General features: G+C 55.1%; 1 protein-coding gene across 1 annotated transcript in view; it reads right to left on the bottom strand.

Moving 5' to 3' along the window:
* Positions 1 to 709: 709 nt before the first annotated feature.
* Positions 710 to 18,823, bottom strand: part of HECTD4 (HECT domain E3 ubiquitin protein ligase 4) — a gene marked incomplete at its 5' end in the record, with an annotated part of 190,514 nt that continues 172,400 nt past the window's right edge. Inside the window, 14 exons of the mRNA XM_082667923.1 lie at positions 710 to 3,065; positions 3,634 to 3,856; positions 4,425 to 4,620; positions 4,908 to 5,074; positions 7,014 to 7,235; positions 7,488 to 7,591; positions 9,222 to 9,377; positions 10,040 to 10,159; positions 11,232 to 11,378; positions 12,496 to 12,686; positions 15,580 to 15,703; positions 16,413 to 16,519; positions 17,890 to 18,041; positions 18,131 to 18,354. Coding sequence (XP_082524049.1) covers positions 2,929 to 3,065; positions 3,634 to 3,856; positions 4,425 to 4,620; positions 4,908 to 5,074; positions 7,014 to 7,235; positions 7,488 to 7,591; positions 9,222 to 9,377; positions 10,040 to 10,159; positions 11,232 to 11,378; positions 12,496 to 12,686; positions 15,580 to 15,703; positions 16,413 to 16,519; positions 17,890 to 18,041; positions 18,131 to 18,354 — 2,270 coding nt within the window. The 3' untranslated portion in view covers positions 710 to 2,928. The remainder of the gene's footprint in view (positions 3,066 to 3,633; positions 3,857 to 4,424; positions 4,621 to 4,907; positions 5,075 to 7,013; positions 7,236 to 7,487; positions 7,592 to 9,221; positions 9,378 to 10,039; positions 10,160 to 11,231; positions 11,379 to 12,495; positions 12,687 to 15,579; positions 15,704 to 16,412; positions 16,520 to 17,889; positions 18,042 to 18,130; positions 18,355 to 18,823) is intronic.

The raw sequence follows: 18,823 nt of genomic DNA, 5'->3' as shown, positions 1-18,823 counted from the left end.
CTGTAGGTTTTTCCTCTGGGTTAGTTCAGGGCAGGGTCTTCCAGCCTGCTGTAGGAGCCTGGGGTGGGGTGGGGGCAGGGGCTGGAGCCCTGAGCATCTCAGGTAGTTTCTCCAGAATATAACTTCCAGCCTTCTGCAGGGTGGTGGGGACTTGAATTTCTGCTTCCTACATGCATTTCCAGTCCTTGTTTTTCCCTGGCACATGAGGCCTCCAATTCCTTCCCTTTACAATGTGTTTTGGTTCTGTGTGTATGTGGCGGGGGGTGGGGGGGTATGTGTAGGATGGACACGGGACAGCGAGAAGAGGGCAGAGCACTGATTTTGGATAGTAGTTCTGAGCTAAGTCTTTACTGCTTCCCTGTATTTCCTTTTGCACAAAGTAGTTCTAAATCCACTGCCTGTGCCCAAAGGAGGACACGTGGTCTAAGAGAGGCCCAGACTCTTCCAGTGCAACAGTCCACTTGAGGAGAATCCTCACACTGGCACAAGGGTACAGACCAGCTCCAGGACAAGGAGTGGGCAGAACCTGCAGGGTTAGGTTTACCTCTGACTTTGGATTTCCATCCCTTTAATCAGACTTTCTGTATGAAAACCATAGACTATAAGGAGTCGAGTGGGGGGCAAGGGGTAGTTTATAAGCATAATGGAGTAAGAACCACATCAAGTGTAAAGAGACCATAATAATTAGAAATACTTTTAATTCCTAGCTTCTTGGCGACCCTCCAGTATCAGAGCCATCCAAGCATGTTGGCCTTCGAATCTTCTCAGCAAGAGTAGATGATCACACAACTCTTAAGGTAAATCAAAATTAGATGAAGGTTATTTATTGGTGTGACTTTTCCTGTCATGAGCTTCTTTTACACAGCAATGGTGTAAATAGCATCAAATTGAATGAAAAGTTTGTTAGATGCAACCATAAATAATTATAATAAATATACATCAAGTAACTTTACAGCACACATTTTTTTAGGGCCAAGGTTTGGATCTGTCTGGACCTCAATGTGCTCTCTGGGAGAAGCAGTCGTGTTAGCAGCAGGTATTTTACTCACAGCTGTCATCTAGTCAAGTGATGGGCCAACAGAAGCTTTCCAAACCCCTCTTGGGGAGGTAGCTGACAATTCTGAGTCCATTCAAGGGATGGAAAGGATGGGGGCGGGGGGGGGACCAAGATGGAAAAATACAGGGAGGAAAAACCACTTCTAGTAAATCCAAAGGCTCTTTCATTATGCAGAAATGAAATAAGAGGATCCTTGTTGTCAGGACTACATCCTGGCGTGACCCGCGCCCCCCCCCCACCCCAGTCAAGGGGGCTGTGGCCCCCAGGAGGCAGTGGCCTACCGTATTCCTTCCAATTAGGGAAACTGCTTGCAGGCACCTCCAGACATGACTGATCCTGCATCAAATGTAACTGATGCAACCGGAACAATTCATCCAGGTTTATCCTTTCCTTAGGTCGGGGAATCTTTTCTATAATGGTCCTTAATTCATTTCCTAAGAAGAACACGGAGGAGGTGGATGCGAATGCCTCTAACTCTAAAATCCACACACCTTTCCAACAGGCCAGGGCCACAGCAGAGAAGGGAGGAGCAAATCCTCTCTCACCAGCATTCACGCTCCAAAACCTTCTAGACAGCACTCACTCAGAACTTCCAATATTCACAATATTATACAATAAATACAGCGATGTGATTCTGTGAGAACTGGCAAGGCCCAAAATGACAGTGTCCAGCAAGATGGCATATGCTGCTCTCGAACAAAGTACCAGTGGACAAAGACCTACTCAGGGCACAAATGCACTGGGGCCGCAGGTGGGCTGCAGCAGCTCAGCCCTGGCACACACTCACATGGGGTGGGGAGGGGGTGCCGCGTGGGCCCGGCCAGAGGGGCAGAAGGACCCTGGTGTCTCCATCTGGACTTGAAGGTCTTAGTCACTGCAGTAGGCCCTGAATTGAGCAGAGCACCTCAGACAGCTCTTTTTAAAATGGGGTGTAGCCTTTCCTCTGCTCCTCACATCACAAATACCGTAGTGAGGAAGGGACGTTTCTGAGTACAAAAGTGGGGCAGGCTTGAGTCATGTGCTTTCCTGTTCTGAGCCTCAGAAAAAGGCCCCCAACTTGAGCACTGTCCCTCTAGCTCCAGGGGTCCTCTCAACTCCTGAGCTGGGACGCACCTGGCCTGGCTCTGCGTACTAAGGTCAGGGAGGAACCCTTTGGTCTTCTAATCCTGGGCAGCACTCAGTGGGAAACTGTCGGACCGGGGCCCAGAAGAGTTGGACAGCAGAGAGGGCTGTCTGGGTGGGAAGGGACGGGGGAACCACTGTGGGCTTTTCTTCAGGAAAACCCAGACCATGGACAAGGGTCTAAAGCCGGAAGATTAACACGTAAAGCTCCCTGTGTGTGTCTCCCAGGTTTGGGTAACTGGCCCAACCATTTCAAGATGGAAGGAGGCTTGCAGGAGCCACGTCCAGGAGAAACTCCAGCTCAAGGTGGAGGGGCAGGGCTGGCCACACACTTGTCTGTGAAGACGCTCTGCAGAAAGAACAGGTGCTCTGTGGGCCAAGGGCATCTCACTACCAGCTTCCTGCTGGGTGGTTCTATGATGTGGAACCAACTGGGGCCTCACAGCCTCAGAACCTGGTGGCCATGAAGGAACATGTCCAGGAAGATCAAATGAGACAGGAGCTGTCTGGGAACTAAACTATCCTACAAACATACCACAAATAGGTAGCAAAAGAACCAACCCATCACAAAACGTACAAATACATAAGGTTAAGTCTTCCAGGAGGTCCTGGAATGTGGACAAAGGTTCGGAAAAGCAAAATGTTGCCAACTCCTCACGCAGGGCCCCGGAAGGATGTGCTCGCAGTGGCAGGCTTCCTAAGCCAGCAGAGCGGTGCCTTGGTGACAGCCTAACTCGGGCTCCCTCCCCTCAGCCACTCAGGGGGTCTTCGCGATAGTGAATGGCACAACGAAGTTTCTCCAGCATGATTTCCAGAGAGGAGTACTGGGGAAGCTTGATCATGAACATGCAGGTCTCCACTCGGATGTAGCGAGAGTCTGGGGAACCTGTAGGAGAGACATCGGGCCAGCGTTAGAGCGCGGGACTGGATCCCAGGGAGGCCTGGCTGGACCCTCTGCCTCCAGGTTTGCCTCTCTGGGCTGCTCCAAGTCAACCCCAAGGCCCAGTGGGGGGATGAGGGCCTGGGAGGCTGGATTCTGGAGGAGGAAAGGGCAGATACACAGCTGCTGTACAGCACAGGTACCAAATGGCTGACCCATGACAGAATCTGACCGCAGGCAGGTTTGTCTGGCCGGCAAAGAGTTTTGATTTTTTAAATTAATTTTGCTGCATTTAAAAGTTGGAAGATTAAAACACTTCTGGATTTTAAGCTTTTAAAAATTTCAGAAGACACGTCAGCGTCGGGCCTATACTGCCACTTGGCGAAGGTCAGGTTTGGGAAGCACATGGCCCCAAGCCCACCCCACCACCCCTGGCCTCTCTCATTTACATTTGGGCCTTGGTGTTCGGGGTCCCTCTCCATTGTTCTTCCCCCCTCATGCAGGGCCTAGCAGCCCCAGCTCCAAACGGGGCCCATGTGTCCCTACCTGGAACATGACCAGGGGAGGCCAGTACCTGCTGTGCCATCCGGGGGGGCGATCTTCATGGGGTATGGGGGCACATGGGCTGTGTCGGGGCCCCCGTCTTTGCAGGGGCAGGTGAACGGGATGCGCTCTTGGTTGCAGGCGAACTTGATGAACTTGCACAGCTCCTCCTGGGCAAACATCTCCAGTGCCCCCCAGAAGAACTCGATGTGCTGGTCCGTCTCCATCAGGCCCACCTGGTACATGGTGTGGGCCTGGGGAAGAAAGGTCGCAGACGTGAGCAGGCCTGGGCTTCTAACCCAGTGCCCCCCGACAAGGCTGGGCCCAATCCCGGGGCAGGGTGCAGCAGGGAATCGATGGCTGCAGGACACAGGGAGGTTACAATGATGACAAGGACCGCAAAGGCACACTGTCTGTGTGACTGTGGCCTACGCGCTAGGCCCGACAGCAGGGGTTCTCCATACATTACCCCACTGACCCCGCCGGGCAGGTCTTGTCACTCTTCCCATTACAGGTGAAGTCACTTGGGCAAGGTCTCCCAGCTGGCATGGGCAAAAGCGGGCCAGGCTGAACAGTGGAGGGGGCTTCACCTCAGGCTGGTGGCTTAATTCATGGGCTCGGGAGGCAGGGGATCTGCCACTTCCTGGCTGGGCGACCTTGGGTAAGTGACCTGTCTTAGCTTCAGTTTACACAGCAATGAGACAGGGGTGAGCACAGCTCCTCTCACATGTGAGGAGGACAGAGTGCTGGGGCCCAGGAAGTACTAAGACATGACAGGTCACTGCCAACATGCCTGTCAGCCCAGCCGGCCCAGCCACCGACCTTCAGGAACTCGAGGTTGATGTAAGGGAGGCCGCACGTCCGCAGCTCCATCTCCAGCGGGCTGAGCGTGGTGAGCAGCTGCAGGGGGATGATGGCGCCCAGGCCCGCGCGCACGGCTGTCACACACTCGACGTTCTGCAGCTCCCGCAGCCGCAGGCTCCGGATGGCTGCTGCGTAGATGTCCTTGTTCTCCCACCTGCGGGGGTCGTGGGTGAGAAGCGACGCTCAGGAGGCTGCTCGGGGGCCTGGGGGCCACACCCGCGCGGGCAGAGGCCCCCAGGCTGTTACCCGGATCTCCCAGGCCCGGCAGCTCAGTGAACTCCTCTCCTGCTCTGGGTGTCACCCGCCCCAGACCTGCTGTTTCTGAATAAAGTCCTTCCACTGAAGATACTCCACCATCTTTCCTGGCGCCCACCGTCCTGCCTCACACCCTCCCCCCAGTGGAAGCCGCCGGTCCCCTGACCTAGGCCCCCACGCACTCACGCCACAGGGATGTGCCGGCCGCGGCTGCACAGCTCCACCTCCTCGCCCGCCATGGTCAGGTAGGTGAACCGGCAGCAGGGCTTACTGGGCCCGTCGGGGCTCTCGATGGCCAGGTGCTGGGAGGCAATCTCGGCGCACAGGGCCTCCAGCTCGCTCTCGTCGTTGATCTGGAGGGAGGCACGGCAGGGCGGGGCTGACTGCCGCCCTGCTCCCCAGGCCCTCAGAAGAGGTAACCCCTTCCCCAGTTGGGCAGATGTCGGTCATTGTTCGGGTGGGGGCTACTGTGGCCTGGCCTGCCAGCCTTGCCATCAGTTCAGTGTTAGGCACGTGACCGAGGCCTCGCCAGTGAGACCCAAATTACAGTTGCCCTCTTTCACTGGTGTGGACACGGCTGAAGGCGGGGCACCTCGTGCTGCTGGGGCCATCTTGAGCTCACTCACTGACGACATCATTGGAGCACCTGGATTCAACCCTGTCTGAAGCCAATCTATATCTGTACTTTTAGTTTTAAGATCAAATCACTAAAAAAAATTTCTTTCCTAAGCTCGTTTGACCTGGGGTTTCTGTCACTTGTCACCAGAGAGCCCTGACTTAATTCTACCTGTGGAAGGTACACGGGCTACCCCCTCCACCATGTGGCCCACTGACGTGCATGCTGGGCCACCGAGGAGAGGATGGGATCTGACCCAGGGGAGAACAAGCCTGTAGCCTGGGACAGTGAAGGCCGCAGGCAGGCACCCCCGACAGAAGTTCAGGGCATTTCTTTCTGGTTCATGTGCCTCCCCCGCCTCTCCCGGGGTGGTTCTGTCTCCCAGCACCGTCTGGGGCCTTGCCCATCCCCTCCAGACAGAAGCCTTGGCTGGACGGTCTGCCTGGACGCCGTCTTACCTCCTCTGCCTGCCTCAGGCCTTTGCTGCCACCCACGCCCCCAGGAGAACTTCTCAGAGCAGCGCCTGGCAGCTACTCATAAATCCCCAGCCCGTGGAGGGCGTCCTGCTTTGACCCTTTAAACAATTCATCGTCGGCCCTCTTTCCGCTGAGAAGCCAACTGCTGTCCAGGACCCCGGCTTTGCTGCTCCCGTGCGCTGGCTTCCCTCAAGTGGCAGCTAAGGGGACTACAGAAAGCCTGGCAACGAGGCCCCTCCGAGGGCCCTCAAGTCTGGCCAGTGGAGGCCGATCGGCCAACCCCTCCTTCAGCAGATGTCCTCTGGAGAGCAGCCTCGCAAGGCCTCTGACACAAAGTCTGCCCCCCCGGTGATCAAGAGCCGCCGGCCTCGGGGAGGGCTGGATCACGGGCCACCTCCACACTCTGCCGGGATGGTCTCTAACCTGAGGAGCGCGTGTGGGCCAAAAAGCTCAGGCTTTCCAGCTGGCCAGACCCGAGCTCTGCTAGTGGCTTTGCTCCCGGCCAGCCCACCGCTCTGAGCCTCACTTCCCTCCTGGCCTCACTGTGAGGGCTTCTGAACACAGCCCTCCAGCGTGGGCCTTACATAAACGGAGAGCAGTGGGGCAGCTCCCTGACAACAGACGTGAGCCCAGCCTGGCCTCAGCGACTCTGCCGAACCAATGGACGGACCTGACCACAGCCTGAGCAGCGACCATAGGTGGGCTGGTCTGCGTGTGGAGGGGAACGGTCGGACACTGCTGTGATCTCACTATCTCTGTGTGTCCCAAGGCACAGGAGAGGGAGGAAGAGCTCCGTTCCCAGCGCCCTGCCTAGGTGATACCCAAGAGTTGATCTCCTGTGCTCTTCGTGAAACTCTGAAACCAAGCTCTTAAAAGTGAAACTGGCTCTGCTTGGAGCACCTCCCACCCAACACTTCTACTCCTTTAGCTGCCGGGAACCCTTCACCCCTGTGTCCTCACGAGGCCCAGCAGGCTGGTTAAGTCACCCCTGGGCTGCTGCTGTCTGCAGGGAGGGAAGACTGAGGCTCCTGTCCCCCTGAGACAAGCCTGGCCAGCAGAGATGCCTTATGCAGCCTAATGTTCAAGAGATGGCAGTCAGTCCCCAGGTGGGGACACAGAGGCCATGGGGTGGCAATAAGGGCCCCAGGGGCACTGCTCCGGGCCCCACTGTCCCCCAGAAAACGTGGGCTTTTCACTTACACTCTCGAATTTCTTGACATAATTGTAGGTGAGTATGTCTGCTTCCTGCAGGTCTTGGTCAGGGTCCAGGGGCTCACCCACCAGCGTCTTCCAGAAGGAGGGCAGGAGGTCCAGGGGAAGAGGGACATCTGCTCGAATCGCAATTCCCAGCAACTGGCCCAGGAAGTGCAGCAGCTGCTCCTCCCCGTAGGTGATGGGGCTTGGGGTCAGGATGTACTTGCCCTGGAAGTGGAGGCAGAGGTGAAGTGACTGACGTGGGCCTCTGCTCCCCGCAGGAACATGGGTCCCAGGCCCACGGGACCCACGGCAGGCAGAAGCATGTCCAGCCAGAGCAGCAAGAGCACCGCCCAGACCAGGAAGGCTTGTGAAAGGGCTCAGAGCTGATGAGGACGCGCACCCATGAGCCGAGCCCCTGCCCCTCAGGGAGCCAACCGCTGGGCCACCAGCCTTGGCTGCCCAGGCCTCGCGTCTTACCTTGTTCTTGTTGACGGCTGAGCTGGGGCACAGCAGGAGAAGGGAGAGCGAGGAGCTCTGCAGCTCTTTACACACCTGCCACAGGAAGTGGCGGAAGGAGCCGCCTGCGGGACAGATGGGGACCTATCAGCCTACCCTGCCCGCAGGCCCTGTCCCCACCGGGAAGTCAACTCCTCTGCCCCCTGGGCTGCGGCTTCGGTGGGTGGAAACAGAACCCGCCCAAGGGCTGGGAGATCCGGGCTCCAATCTGTGGGGCCACTAACTAGCTGCGTGGCTCCTGGGGAATCACTTCTCTGACGGACCCAGCCTCCGCACCTCTACCTAGCGGATGGGGGCAGTCACTGTACCCACCTCCCAGGCTAGTTCCAGGGATTCAACGAGATCAAAGGCAGATCCTACGCAGGTCACTTCTCACAGCTGCAAGCTGACACCGATACAAGGGCTTGTGGGACCCGTGTCCGTCCCCTGCGCTGGGCCAAGAGCAGGGCCCCATGTTTTCCTCAGCACTGCCTCCTGCCAAGCCCAGGGCTCAGTGTGTGTCCAGTGAGAGCATAAATAAATGGATGGACACACGCAAAGGGCAACAACAATGATCAGCTCCTCTCCTACTGCCATTCCAAATGTGCCTTTGGGTTTCTTGCAAAACTCCTCTCTGTGGCTGGGTCTCCTCTTGCCCTTCCCCATGCATCCCATCAGTGTCCTCAGGTCAGGAAGCACTGAGGACAGCTGCGCTCGCGGAGGACTTGCTTGGGGACAGATGTCAGGGCCTAGCCGCTTCCACGGAGAAGCAGGACACTCCCGCCTGCTGAAGCCGCCAAGGGCTGGGCTTTAGAATCCGACAGACCTGGGTTTGCACCCCAGTGATGCTGCTGACCTTGGGGGAGCTACTTAACTTGGTGGAGCCCCAGTTTCCCTGCCTGTAAAGTGGGACAGTGCTGGTGTCATGAGGAGCGTAAGGTGTTGAGCCTGGGCCTGGCACGTTCTGGTATCTCAATGAACAGAGCTGTTCTCAGAGAGCCTCCGAGGTGTGCCCAGAGGATGCCACGGCACTGGCCGGCAAGGAGGCTGCTGCGGGAAGTGTCCCATGATCAGGGCGGGAATGGGAAACAGCGCTGCCCCAAGAGCTCTCCCCACCCAGCGCGCCCAGTGAAAGAACTGTCTTCTCCCAAACAGCGCATTTCCCGAACGTCTGGGCTAAACGGACTGAAAGGACCACGCAGGAGCATGTTCTGAGCGGCCATTCCTCCTCCCTGCAGCGTGAAATGGCAGGATGTGCCATTCTGATCAAGGGCCCCCCAGACCCCTGTCTCTCATGGGGCACACACACAAGCTTTTGGCCCAACCAACCCTCAGCCAAGGGCTCTTCCTGGAAAAGAAGTCCAATCCACACTGAGGGCGTCTCTCCTCAGCAAGAAACACACTCCTAGCACTGATCAGAAGCCCAGTCCCCAAGCCTGGACAGTGCTGGGCTGAGGTTCCAGGCCAGCGGCAGGTGCCACATCCCCAGGGGACAGGGGCAAGTCCAGGGGGGCTGGGTTTGGAGAGCCTGGACAGATGTCACTTGGGGGCAGTCCTGGCTTCTGTGCAGAGCAGGGTAATGAGGATGTGGCTTGACTCTTGTTAACAGGTAAGATATTGGGCCATTTAGGCTGAAAATAACCCCAGGAATGTTTACATTCTAAACACAGCCTTCACCCTGAACTGGCTGACGGAGGGCCTGCGGGGGCCACTTACTGGTGCCGTGGACCTCCTCCCCAGTGAAGCGGATGTTGAAGGCATAGGTGGGGTCACCGCCACTCGCCAGTCTGACACAAAGCTGGGAGGATGGCACCGAGGCCAGCTGCCTGGCCGCCTGGCAGAAGTAGGAGTTTTCAGAGGCTCTGATCTCCCCTGGAATGAGAGAGGAAGTGCCAAAACCTCCGGGTGGCCATCCCCTGCACCCCAGCACAGGAGAGCCGCATGGCCAGGCCCCGGCCTGCTGGGGGCAGCCACAGCCTCCCTTCTGCTCCTGGAACATCTTCAATCTTTCACGTCTGCCACGTGGGTCCCTCGAGGAGCCCGCCCCCCAACCCCACCCTCCACCACCCCCCACCCCGTTCTCCACGTGGTCAGCCCCTCCCATCCTTCCACGTGTCTCAGGGGAGGCCCTGCACCTGGGCTCCTCTCACGTGCCCCTCCCGACATCTGTCCGTTCACAGGCTGTGGCGGAGACTCCTGGCTGCCTCCCCAATATCTAGCCTCCCCGCTTTTTTGGTGCTAGAGCCCTGATTTTAGCACGTCCACGGCCAGAACGAAGCCCACCTCCCCTGCACTGAGGCGCGGCCTGTGCCGCTGATGCCCCCTCCCTCTGCTGCCTGGATTGGGAGCTTGGGAGGGACTGGAGGGGGACGTCACAGGCTGGGACATAGAGCCGGGCAACAGAAGCACCCACGCCAATGAGGGATGTCAGAGCAGCCCAGGACTCTCACTTCTAGAGCCTTCTCTTATGTGCGAGAAATCAACTAGTTGAAGGACTGCTGCCTGCATCCTCTGGTCTGTGTAGCTAATCTCACCTCCCACAATCTCCAGTGGGTCCAGAGTAATCTCCGGTGCCGCGTGGTCAGCTGTCCTCTGCACTGTGGCGTTCAGCACCCGATTCATGACGGTCACCTTCGTGTCATAAAAGATCAGCCCTGGAGGGAGGAATGCGGTAGAGGCTGGGATGGGGTGGCTTCCCTTCCTTCCCAGTCACCCCGAGGCCTGGCAGGGGCCACACTGTCCCCTGTGGGTCCGTCCAGTCTCTTCTGGGACAGCCCGCGGGCCCCTGGGGGGATGTGCTGCTGGGGGCATAAGAGGTCCCGCTCCACTGGAGGGTGATTAGTTAGTCTCCACCCAAATGTGAACGCAGGATTAAACCCTTGGACCCTGTCATGCCCACGAGACGCCTCGCTTGCAGGAATACAAACCCAAATACATAAAGAATAAGGAGGTTTCTGTGGCCACTTCTGAAACAGCAAAAAATAAAAACCACGGAAGTGTCTATCAATAAGGACATGGACACCTACACTGTGGACAGCAAGGCAAGGAGGGTGTGTGTGTCGACAGGCAGAGATCTGTGAAGCAGAGGTGCACAACAGAATGTATAAGAGGATACCCAGGTTTTTTTTGGGTTTTTTTTTGCGGTATGCGGGCCTCTCACTGTTGTGGCCTCTCCCATTGCGGAGCACAGGCTCCGGACACGCAGGCTCAGCGGCCATGGCTCACGGGCCCAGCCGCTCCGCGGCATGTGGGATCTTCCTGGACCGGGGCACAAACCCATGTCCCCTGCATTGGCAGGCGGACTCTCAACCACTGCGCCACCAGGGAAGCCTGATACCCAGTTTTTGATTTAAAAAAAAAAGACAAATGTGTGTGTCTATATGTATGTGAATAGAAAAGTCTGGAAGGACAGACTCATCTGTTAGTGATGGTCGTCTCTGGGATGCAGGAACATTGGAGGCAGCTAGTGAGTCAGAGCTTTACGTTTATGTATTTCTAAATAATCTGAAAACTCTTTTAGTAAATTTAGTTTTTCAGAGCATATTTGTTTTCTTCAGAGCATAATTAAAGTAACTGCTCTTGGGTGGAACCACTGCTCCAGAAAAGATTCGCGTGTCCAAGGACAGGCTGGGGGTGGGGGAGGTGGGGCCCTGGGCAGCTGCAGGAGTCCAGGTGATGCCGGAGACCCCACCCATCGGGGTAGGCCCAAGAGGCTCAGGCACTGACCTTTGGCCTCCTTCAGCAGAGCCGCGATGCTGTGCGTGTACATGGGCGTCTGGCGCAGCTCCACGAGTGGCAGGAAGAAGGTCTCGAGTGTGGTGTTCAGGGACTGCAGCAGGGCGAAGCGCAGGCGCAGGCTCTCGATGGGCACATCTGCAGGGCATGAGGGGCGGTCAGGCGGGGGCTCGGCCCAGCGAGGCCGAGACTCTCCGTCTGTGAACGATGCAGGTGGCCTGGTCGCAGGGAGGGACAGGGAGGCTCCCGCGGTGGGTTTTATCCCTGGAACCCAGAGGCTGTTGGTGAGTGAGAGATCCCGGCTTCCCTGAGCCTGTGCCAAGCAGCAGCAGAGGGCGAGGCCCGGGCTCGAAGGGGACCTGAGGGTCCACTCAGCCGGCCTTTGCGGCTGTGCCGGGGCTGCGTACCATTTGATTTTTAACTTTTAACTCTGAAGTAATTACAGGCTCATAGGAAGTTGCAGAACAAAGTAGAGTCCTGTGTACCTTTCCCCCAGCTCCTCGTGGTGTGACCTCACGCCTTGAAACCAGGAGACTGTTACATGGCACACTGAATTTTACTTGTCTGCCCTCACGTACATCTCCTCTCTAACCGTGAGACTGACGTTGGGACAGTTCACGGCCACGTTCACTGTCGTGGTATCCGCAAGAGAGCGAGGGCTCGGACTGTGGCTGAGTGAGGGTGAGCAGGCTAAGCGGGGCCCGAGGCGCGCACACACCCCAGCACCGGAGCGGCCCAGGGCCTGTTGCGTGTGACAGGGCTTATGCTCCAGGGGTGGATTTACGGAGAATGGCCGTTTCTGTGTGCGCGTTGTTGTTGTGTGCGTTCCTAGCTTTTGATACAAACATGCTGCTCTCTTGTAATTAAGGCTAATGTCTCTGACACACGCTACCAGACTGCCCTGACCCCGTCTCACCCCCAACGCCAGCCTGGCATCCGAGGCGGCCCCTAGGCAGGGGCCTGGGTGTGACGGCAGGGGTCTCGCCTCCCAGCCACTGCACTTGTGTCTGCCGCTTGGCTTGGTTGCGAGGAGCACATAATAAGGCCTCACAAACTTTAATTTGGCCACAATCACAACTTCTCGTCTTTCTCTCCTTTTTATACCCACCTGTTCACAGCAGGTGTTCCTAGGGATTTTTGTAATGGGCACAGAAAGGGCATCTAGTCCTAAACCACCCCGTGCCGTCATGGGGCAGGCCCCCACAGGGCGGTCCAGGGGGAGGACCCTGAAAGGCATCCCCCTGGGGCCACATACTCAAGAGACAGGCCACTCTGGGGTCGGCGGCGTCTGTGGGGTCCAGATACACCTCGTGGGGATGCAGCCGCGCAGGCGTGATGGCCAGGTGGCGGCACAGCCGGTTGATGTACTGCACGAGCGCCACGTCCATCTCCAGGGTCCACTTCCTGGAGGCCTTGTGTGCGTGCCGGACGTCGATGCAGGCACACCTGGGGGCGGGGAGAGGCAAGGTGGGGCGGCGGCCGCTGGGGGACTGCTGGGTTCCTCCGCAGCCACGTCCCAGCTCCCGGAGGACCTTTATAAGACAGCCTCGCCTCCCAGGCATTTCTTGGTGCCCAGCCAAGGTGCTGACTGCAGAGGAACTGCCTGTCCTGAGGTGAAAGCTCCGTTCTAAAGAAACAAGCTGAGCAGGCTGAGGGGATGGCAACACGCATCCCCACGTGCCTCCCTGCTGTCTGTAGGCAGCAGGGCTTTAGGGTTAAAGACGGGGCACTGGAGTCCTTGGGTGAAATCTAGGCTACAAAGCACACCTACTTCCTGAGCCTCAGTTTCTTCATCTATGAAATGGAGCTGGCGATAGCACAGCCTCGCGCCGTCAGGAGGAGTCACTGAGAGGACACCTGTGCTGCACACAGCACGGTGCCCCGCCCCTTCCGAGGGCACAGCACGTGCCAGCTGCTGGTGTTACTGAAGCCGTCATCTTTTACCCAGCGATCCCACCCCAGGGTTCCCCTACGCGGCTCCTTGAGCAGGCAGGCAAAGGTGTGTTTGTGAGGGCTGCCTTGCTACAGCAACATCAGCCATAAGCTACACCACCCCCAATAACGGACTGCTCGGCAGCCGTTAAAGTCATCTGGTAGAACAGTATCAAATGACGTGGAAAAATGAAAAAAGCACACTGCAGGACACTATTTCCTGTCTGCTCCCCGCTACAGTGCTGAAAACATCTACTCCTGGAAAAATGGTGGGAGAGGTGTTTACTGAAACCTTTCCAAGTGATTACCCCTGGGCACAGAATCACAGGAAATCTCCTTTGTGTTTGAATATACTGCATGAGGTTTTTATCGAGTGTGTGTGTCCTTATTCTACATTGAGCTATTAACCCAAGAAAGGCCTGCAGGCAGGCAGGTGGGTGGACAGGTGCCTCTCGTTCCAGAACCTGTGGCACCTCGAGGGGGGTCACATGCCACACAGGGTGCATCGCGCAGAGGGTCCTGTCTCAGGGAGGTGGTGGAGCCTGGTGCCAGGCTCTCGTCACTGCAGGCCACCTCTGTCCTACCCTAGGAGTGCTCCCAGAGAGACCTAGCGCCTTCAGGAGGTGATCCCCTCTTCCAGGCTGGATGTGTCATCACCGTGGCCCCATAACACAGGTGAACCAGCCCTTCCAGCTGTTACAAATGTGTCACCTTGGAATTAATTTGCAGTCCAATTTGTCCCCTTTTCACTTGGAATGCAGTTTCTAGTCCAAAATAGGTGATTCTGCTTTTAACGAAAACCCCCAAAGTCGTGTCTCTTACTGGTTTCTAAAACCAGTCGAAGAACTTGGCCCTGTCACCATGATCCAAGGCCCATCTGGGCATCGACTCTGAGCCTTCAATGAAGGTACAAAGTGCTGGTGCCAAGCAGTAAACAATTTCTCAACTCTGAAAATGGGGTTTTAAAAAAGCATGCTTCTGGCAGCCATTCCTTTGAGGCCCAGTACATCTTGCTGTGGGAACGGGCGTGTAGGCCTGTGTGTGGCAGAGCCAGAGGGCGAGAGCAGGGAGATTTCTTTTGGTTTGCAGACATCTTGCCTGCTTGGGATTCACTTACAGCTAGAAAGGGGAAACCATATTTAGTTTGGCCCTGGAGACCTGGTGACTCGTGACCTTGCTGTGCTCCTGCCTGGGAGTGAGAGAGGGCAATGGAGAGTGGGAGAGAATGTGTGAGTCCAAAGAAAAAAGATTCTTTGGAATAAGAAATCATCCCTGTTAGGGACTGAAATGTCCCCTTCCCGCCAATTCATATGCTGACGCTCTAACCGCCAATGTGACTGTATTTGGAGACAGGGTCTTTAAAGAGGTCATTAGGTTAAATGAGGTCACAGGGTGGGGCCCTAATCCAATAGGACTGTTGTCCTCATAAGAAGAGGGAGAGACACCAGGGATGCAGGCACACAGAGGAAGGGCCACCTGAGCACACAGCACAAAGGTGGCCGTCTGTGAGCCAAGGAGAGCCCGCCAGAGAAACTAACCCTGTTGACACCTTGATCTTGGGCTTCCAGCCTCCAGAACTGCGAGACAGTGAATTTCTGTTCTATAGAACACTGTTTCAAACAGGCTGGAAAATCCACATTAACAATTAGGAAATATGGCGAGGGGGAAGGGTAATCTGTGACAAAGCGAGACAGAGGCATGGACATATATACACTACCAAACGTAAAACAGATAGCTAGTGGGAAGCAGCCGCATAGCACAGGGAGATCAGCTCAGTGCTTTGTGACCACCTAGAGGGATGGGATAGGGAGGGTGGGAGGGAGGGAGATGCAAGAGAGAAGAGATATGGGAACATATGTATATGTATAACTGATTCACTTTGTTATAAAGCAGAAACTAACGCACCATTGTACTCCAATAAAGATGTAAAAATAAATTATACTCCAATAAAGATGTAAAAAGTATAAAAATAAAAATATTGAAAAAAAACAATGAGAAAAAATTGGAAAATAACTCAATAGGCATTAAAAACAGGCCAGATGGAATGGCTTCCCTGGGAGTAATTGCTTGGGGAAGCGTCTAGTAGCTGAGAACAATTTTTTTTTTTAACATCTTTATTGGAGTATAACTGCTTCACAATGGTGTGTTAGTTTCTGCTGTATAACAAAGTGAACCAGCTATAGGTATACCTATATCCCCACATCCCCTCCCTCTTGCGTTTCCCTCCCTCACACCCTCCCTATCCCACCCCTCTAGGTGGTCACAAAGCACCGAGCTGATCTCCCTGTGCTATGCGGCTGCTTCCCACTAGCTGTCTGTTTTACATTTGGTAGTGTATATATGTCCGGGCCACTCTCTCTGAGAACAATTTTTACACAAGGTATCAACTGGGTTGACAGCCTCTTACCTCTCAAAATGAAGATCGTAACCACAGGATAAAATCGCCCTCCAGACACTACGGATGTCTTGCTTGGCTCGATCAATAACAAACTTGTGAAATCCTTCCAATGTCAGGTACTTTTCCTCAGGGACTGATGGAAAAGTGTTCACAGTGTTAGGAATCGGTGAGAAGTGGGGGTCCCACAACATGCTCCCACTGCACCCCACCCTCTCTTTCAGGGCCCAATTCATCTAACCCCCCCCCCCCCCCGTCTCCTGCCGTCACTCCAGGGTCTGTTAACAGACTGTCTCCACCCGACTGCTCAAGGACACACATAACCCCCAACCTGACGGGTCTGAGCAGCTGCCTCACCTCCTTGGGCTGGTGACCAAGTGGTGCAGCACTTTCCCCCCAGTCTCGTCTTTCTGTATCTCAGAAACATTCCCGACTGACTAAGCAATTTTTGTGACAATAATAGCTTTCTCCAAGTCTGCTTGGGCCTTTAGGAAGATAAGGTTCTAATGTCCCAGGTAAGTGCCCTTCTGGAAGAAAATTTCTGAGCAGATTTTCAATCTTTACTTTCAATCGCAATCATCTATTCTTCCCTTGGGAGTATGGTATTTCTGGAGCTGCTATTCTAACCTCCATCAGTTCAGGTCAGCAGAGATGGAGTCCTGGAGCAATAATCGCAGTTGGCCAGGGATGTCTTCCGTGTCTTGGGCAGGGCTGCCCTGCCTAAACTAAAACCCGAGGGAGCCAGGCGGTCAGGGAAAAGCAAAGAGGCTGGATCCCAGGCTGCGCCGCCATCTCTAGGAGGGAAGCAGCCCCAAGCCCGCATCAGGCCCAAGTTGCTTGTTCACCTTCTTGTTTTTTGGTGGGTGACTTTTCTGGGTCCTTTTCGTCCGGCTTGCTCTTCTCCGGTGACTTCGGCTTCACAGTGGGCTTCTTCTCGCTCAAGGCAGTCCTGCTGTAGACCAAAGCACCAGAATCAGAATTCCTCACGCCCACACCTCCTCCGGGTGGGGGGAATGCAGAACCTCACCAGGCATTCGTTCACCCTCCCCCAACTACAGCTGATGGTTCAGACAGGGCGGGGGTCAAGATCAGCTTTGTTCTGACCAAGAAAAGTTTCCTGAGCAAATTATGAGGACAATTTGATGCTTTAAAATGTGGAAAATCTCGAAGAGACACTTTTCAAACATTCTTTCTACATGCTTCAGAGCTGTGCTGTCCAAGGAGCAGGCACTGGCCAGATGTAGCTACTTAAGTTTAAATTGATTAAAGTTACAAGTCCAGTTCCTTGGTGGCACTCGCCGCACTTCAAGTGCTCAGCAGCCACGTGGTTAGTGGCCACTGTGGTGAGTAGCACAGACAGAGAAATGCACATTTCCATCGTCACAGAAAGCTCTATGGGACAGTACTGACTCAAAAGCCCCGTTTATGTATAATTAATTAATAAAATTTTAAGACACTTTTTTCTCTGACGACTTAAACAAGTCCTCTAGAGACTTCTGCTCCGTAGCACTTCACTACCTGAATTTCAACTTGAGCGCCATAAACATGTTTCTAAAGAAAATTCTACTAAGTGTGTGTGCACATCCACACGTGGGATATTATGGAGCTACCTTAAAAGAGGACGGGGGACGTTCTTTCTGTGCTGATATGGAATCATCTCCAAGATCAGGAGTAAACAGAAACAGCAAGGCACAGGCACTTTGTACAGTTCCCGACCTCTGGGTACGCGTACACTTGCTCGTGTACACCCAGAACAGTTCTGCAAGGCTACGAAAGTGACACTGCAGCCTCAGGGACAGGAGCTGGGAGGCTTAAGGATGGAGAGGAAGAGGAGTGGCTTTTCACTGCATATGCTTTCGAATATTGTACTAGTTTGGCCATTTACAATGTAACAAGATAATACGTATGCACAAATAAAACATTCTGCACTTAAATGTTAAAAGCAGTTGCTATGTTGGGGGTATTTCAGTGTTTTCCAGTATGCACGGGTGCACTTTACAGTCTTTCTACAATAACTGTGCATTATTGTGTGGGTAAAAGAAGTTAGACTTTTTAAACAATTCTGTACATTTTAGATGTTTTATTAATTCAGACTGGTCTGCTTTCCAGCCTGCATGGTCCAGATTTTACTATCCTTACGGGTAAAATGAAACGTTCTCTTCCAGCTGACGAAGGCAAGGGCGAAAAGGACCCCGGCAGCAGAGCAGAGAAGAGCCAGATGTCTGGCTCCCCCAAGGTGCCAACAGCCTCCCAGGAAGCCTGCTAGGAGGTGGCCCCGCGTCCCCCTGCCCGGCCCACCTTCCTAGCTCCTCGGTCACCCACCTGACGCTGTTGAGCACGGCCTTGTCCTTGGCGGGTGGCTTGGTGATGGGCCGCTTGGTGCTCACCACCTTCCCGGGGTGCTGTTCCTTCCCCGCCTTGCTGTACTTGCTCTTGTCGAACTTGGGTTTTGGCACGCCGTACTTCCTCAGGATCTGCGGAGCACCGGAAGGGGGCGGGGCTCAGACTCAGCCCCAGGGGCATGCAAGGCCCAGCACGGGTGCGGTGGGGATGGGGTGGCTACCTGGGTGAGCTGGTCCTCCAGCACCTTTTTGGGGGGCCGAACATTGGTGAAGAAGAGGTGGAGGAGGTTGCCTGGCGTCTGGGAGTTGATCTGCTCTTTGCTGAGATAAATGTCAGACACTTTGATGGGCTTTGCTGGTGTCAGGCTCAGCATCTGCTCTGAGTGGGCGCAGCTCTTAAATATCTCCGTCAGCACCTCTCTGGCCCCGGGCACCAGCTTCTCACCTGTTACAGAATGGAGGGAGGGCAAATGGTTCTGCAGTGAACACGCTACGTCAGGATAAGCCCTGCAGCATCTGATTTACTTTTCATCATGATTTATTTTTGAAAGTGGGTAATGGGTGGTTAGTGGTGATGATGAGCTGTCCGCTGAGACCTGGTGTCCCCTTTCTGCACGCACACCTCAGTTACACGCCCAGCCTTCTCTGCCGTGAAGTGTGGTGCCGTGAGGTGCGGCCCCGTGACATGGGCCCCTCCTGGGCCAGTCTGCTTCAGGCAGGACACAGATGGGCTCCAGCCTAGGCATTTACAACTGGCCTCCTGTTTACATTTCTTGGGGCGAGAAAAAGATGGACTTCAGGCTGGACACTTGCAACTAGCCCCCTGTTTGCATTTCCTGAGACAGGAGATAGGTGGGCTCCAGGTTAGCTATTTAGAACCAGCCTCCTGTTTGCACTTCAAAACAGAAATAACA

This window comes from Grampus griseus, assembly GCF_964374135.1.
Source record: "Grampus griseus genome assembly, chromosome: 12".
Classification (NCBI taxonomy): Eukaryota; Metazoa; Chordata; class Mammalia; order Artiodactyla; family Delphinidae; genus Grampus; species Grampus griseus.
The sequence above is the reverse complement of the archived record's forward strand: the minus strand, read 5'-3'. Positions and strand labels throughout refer to the sequence as shown.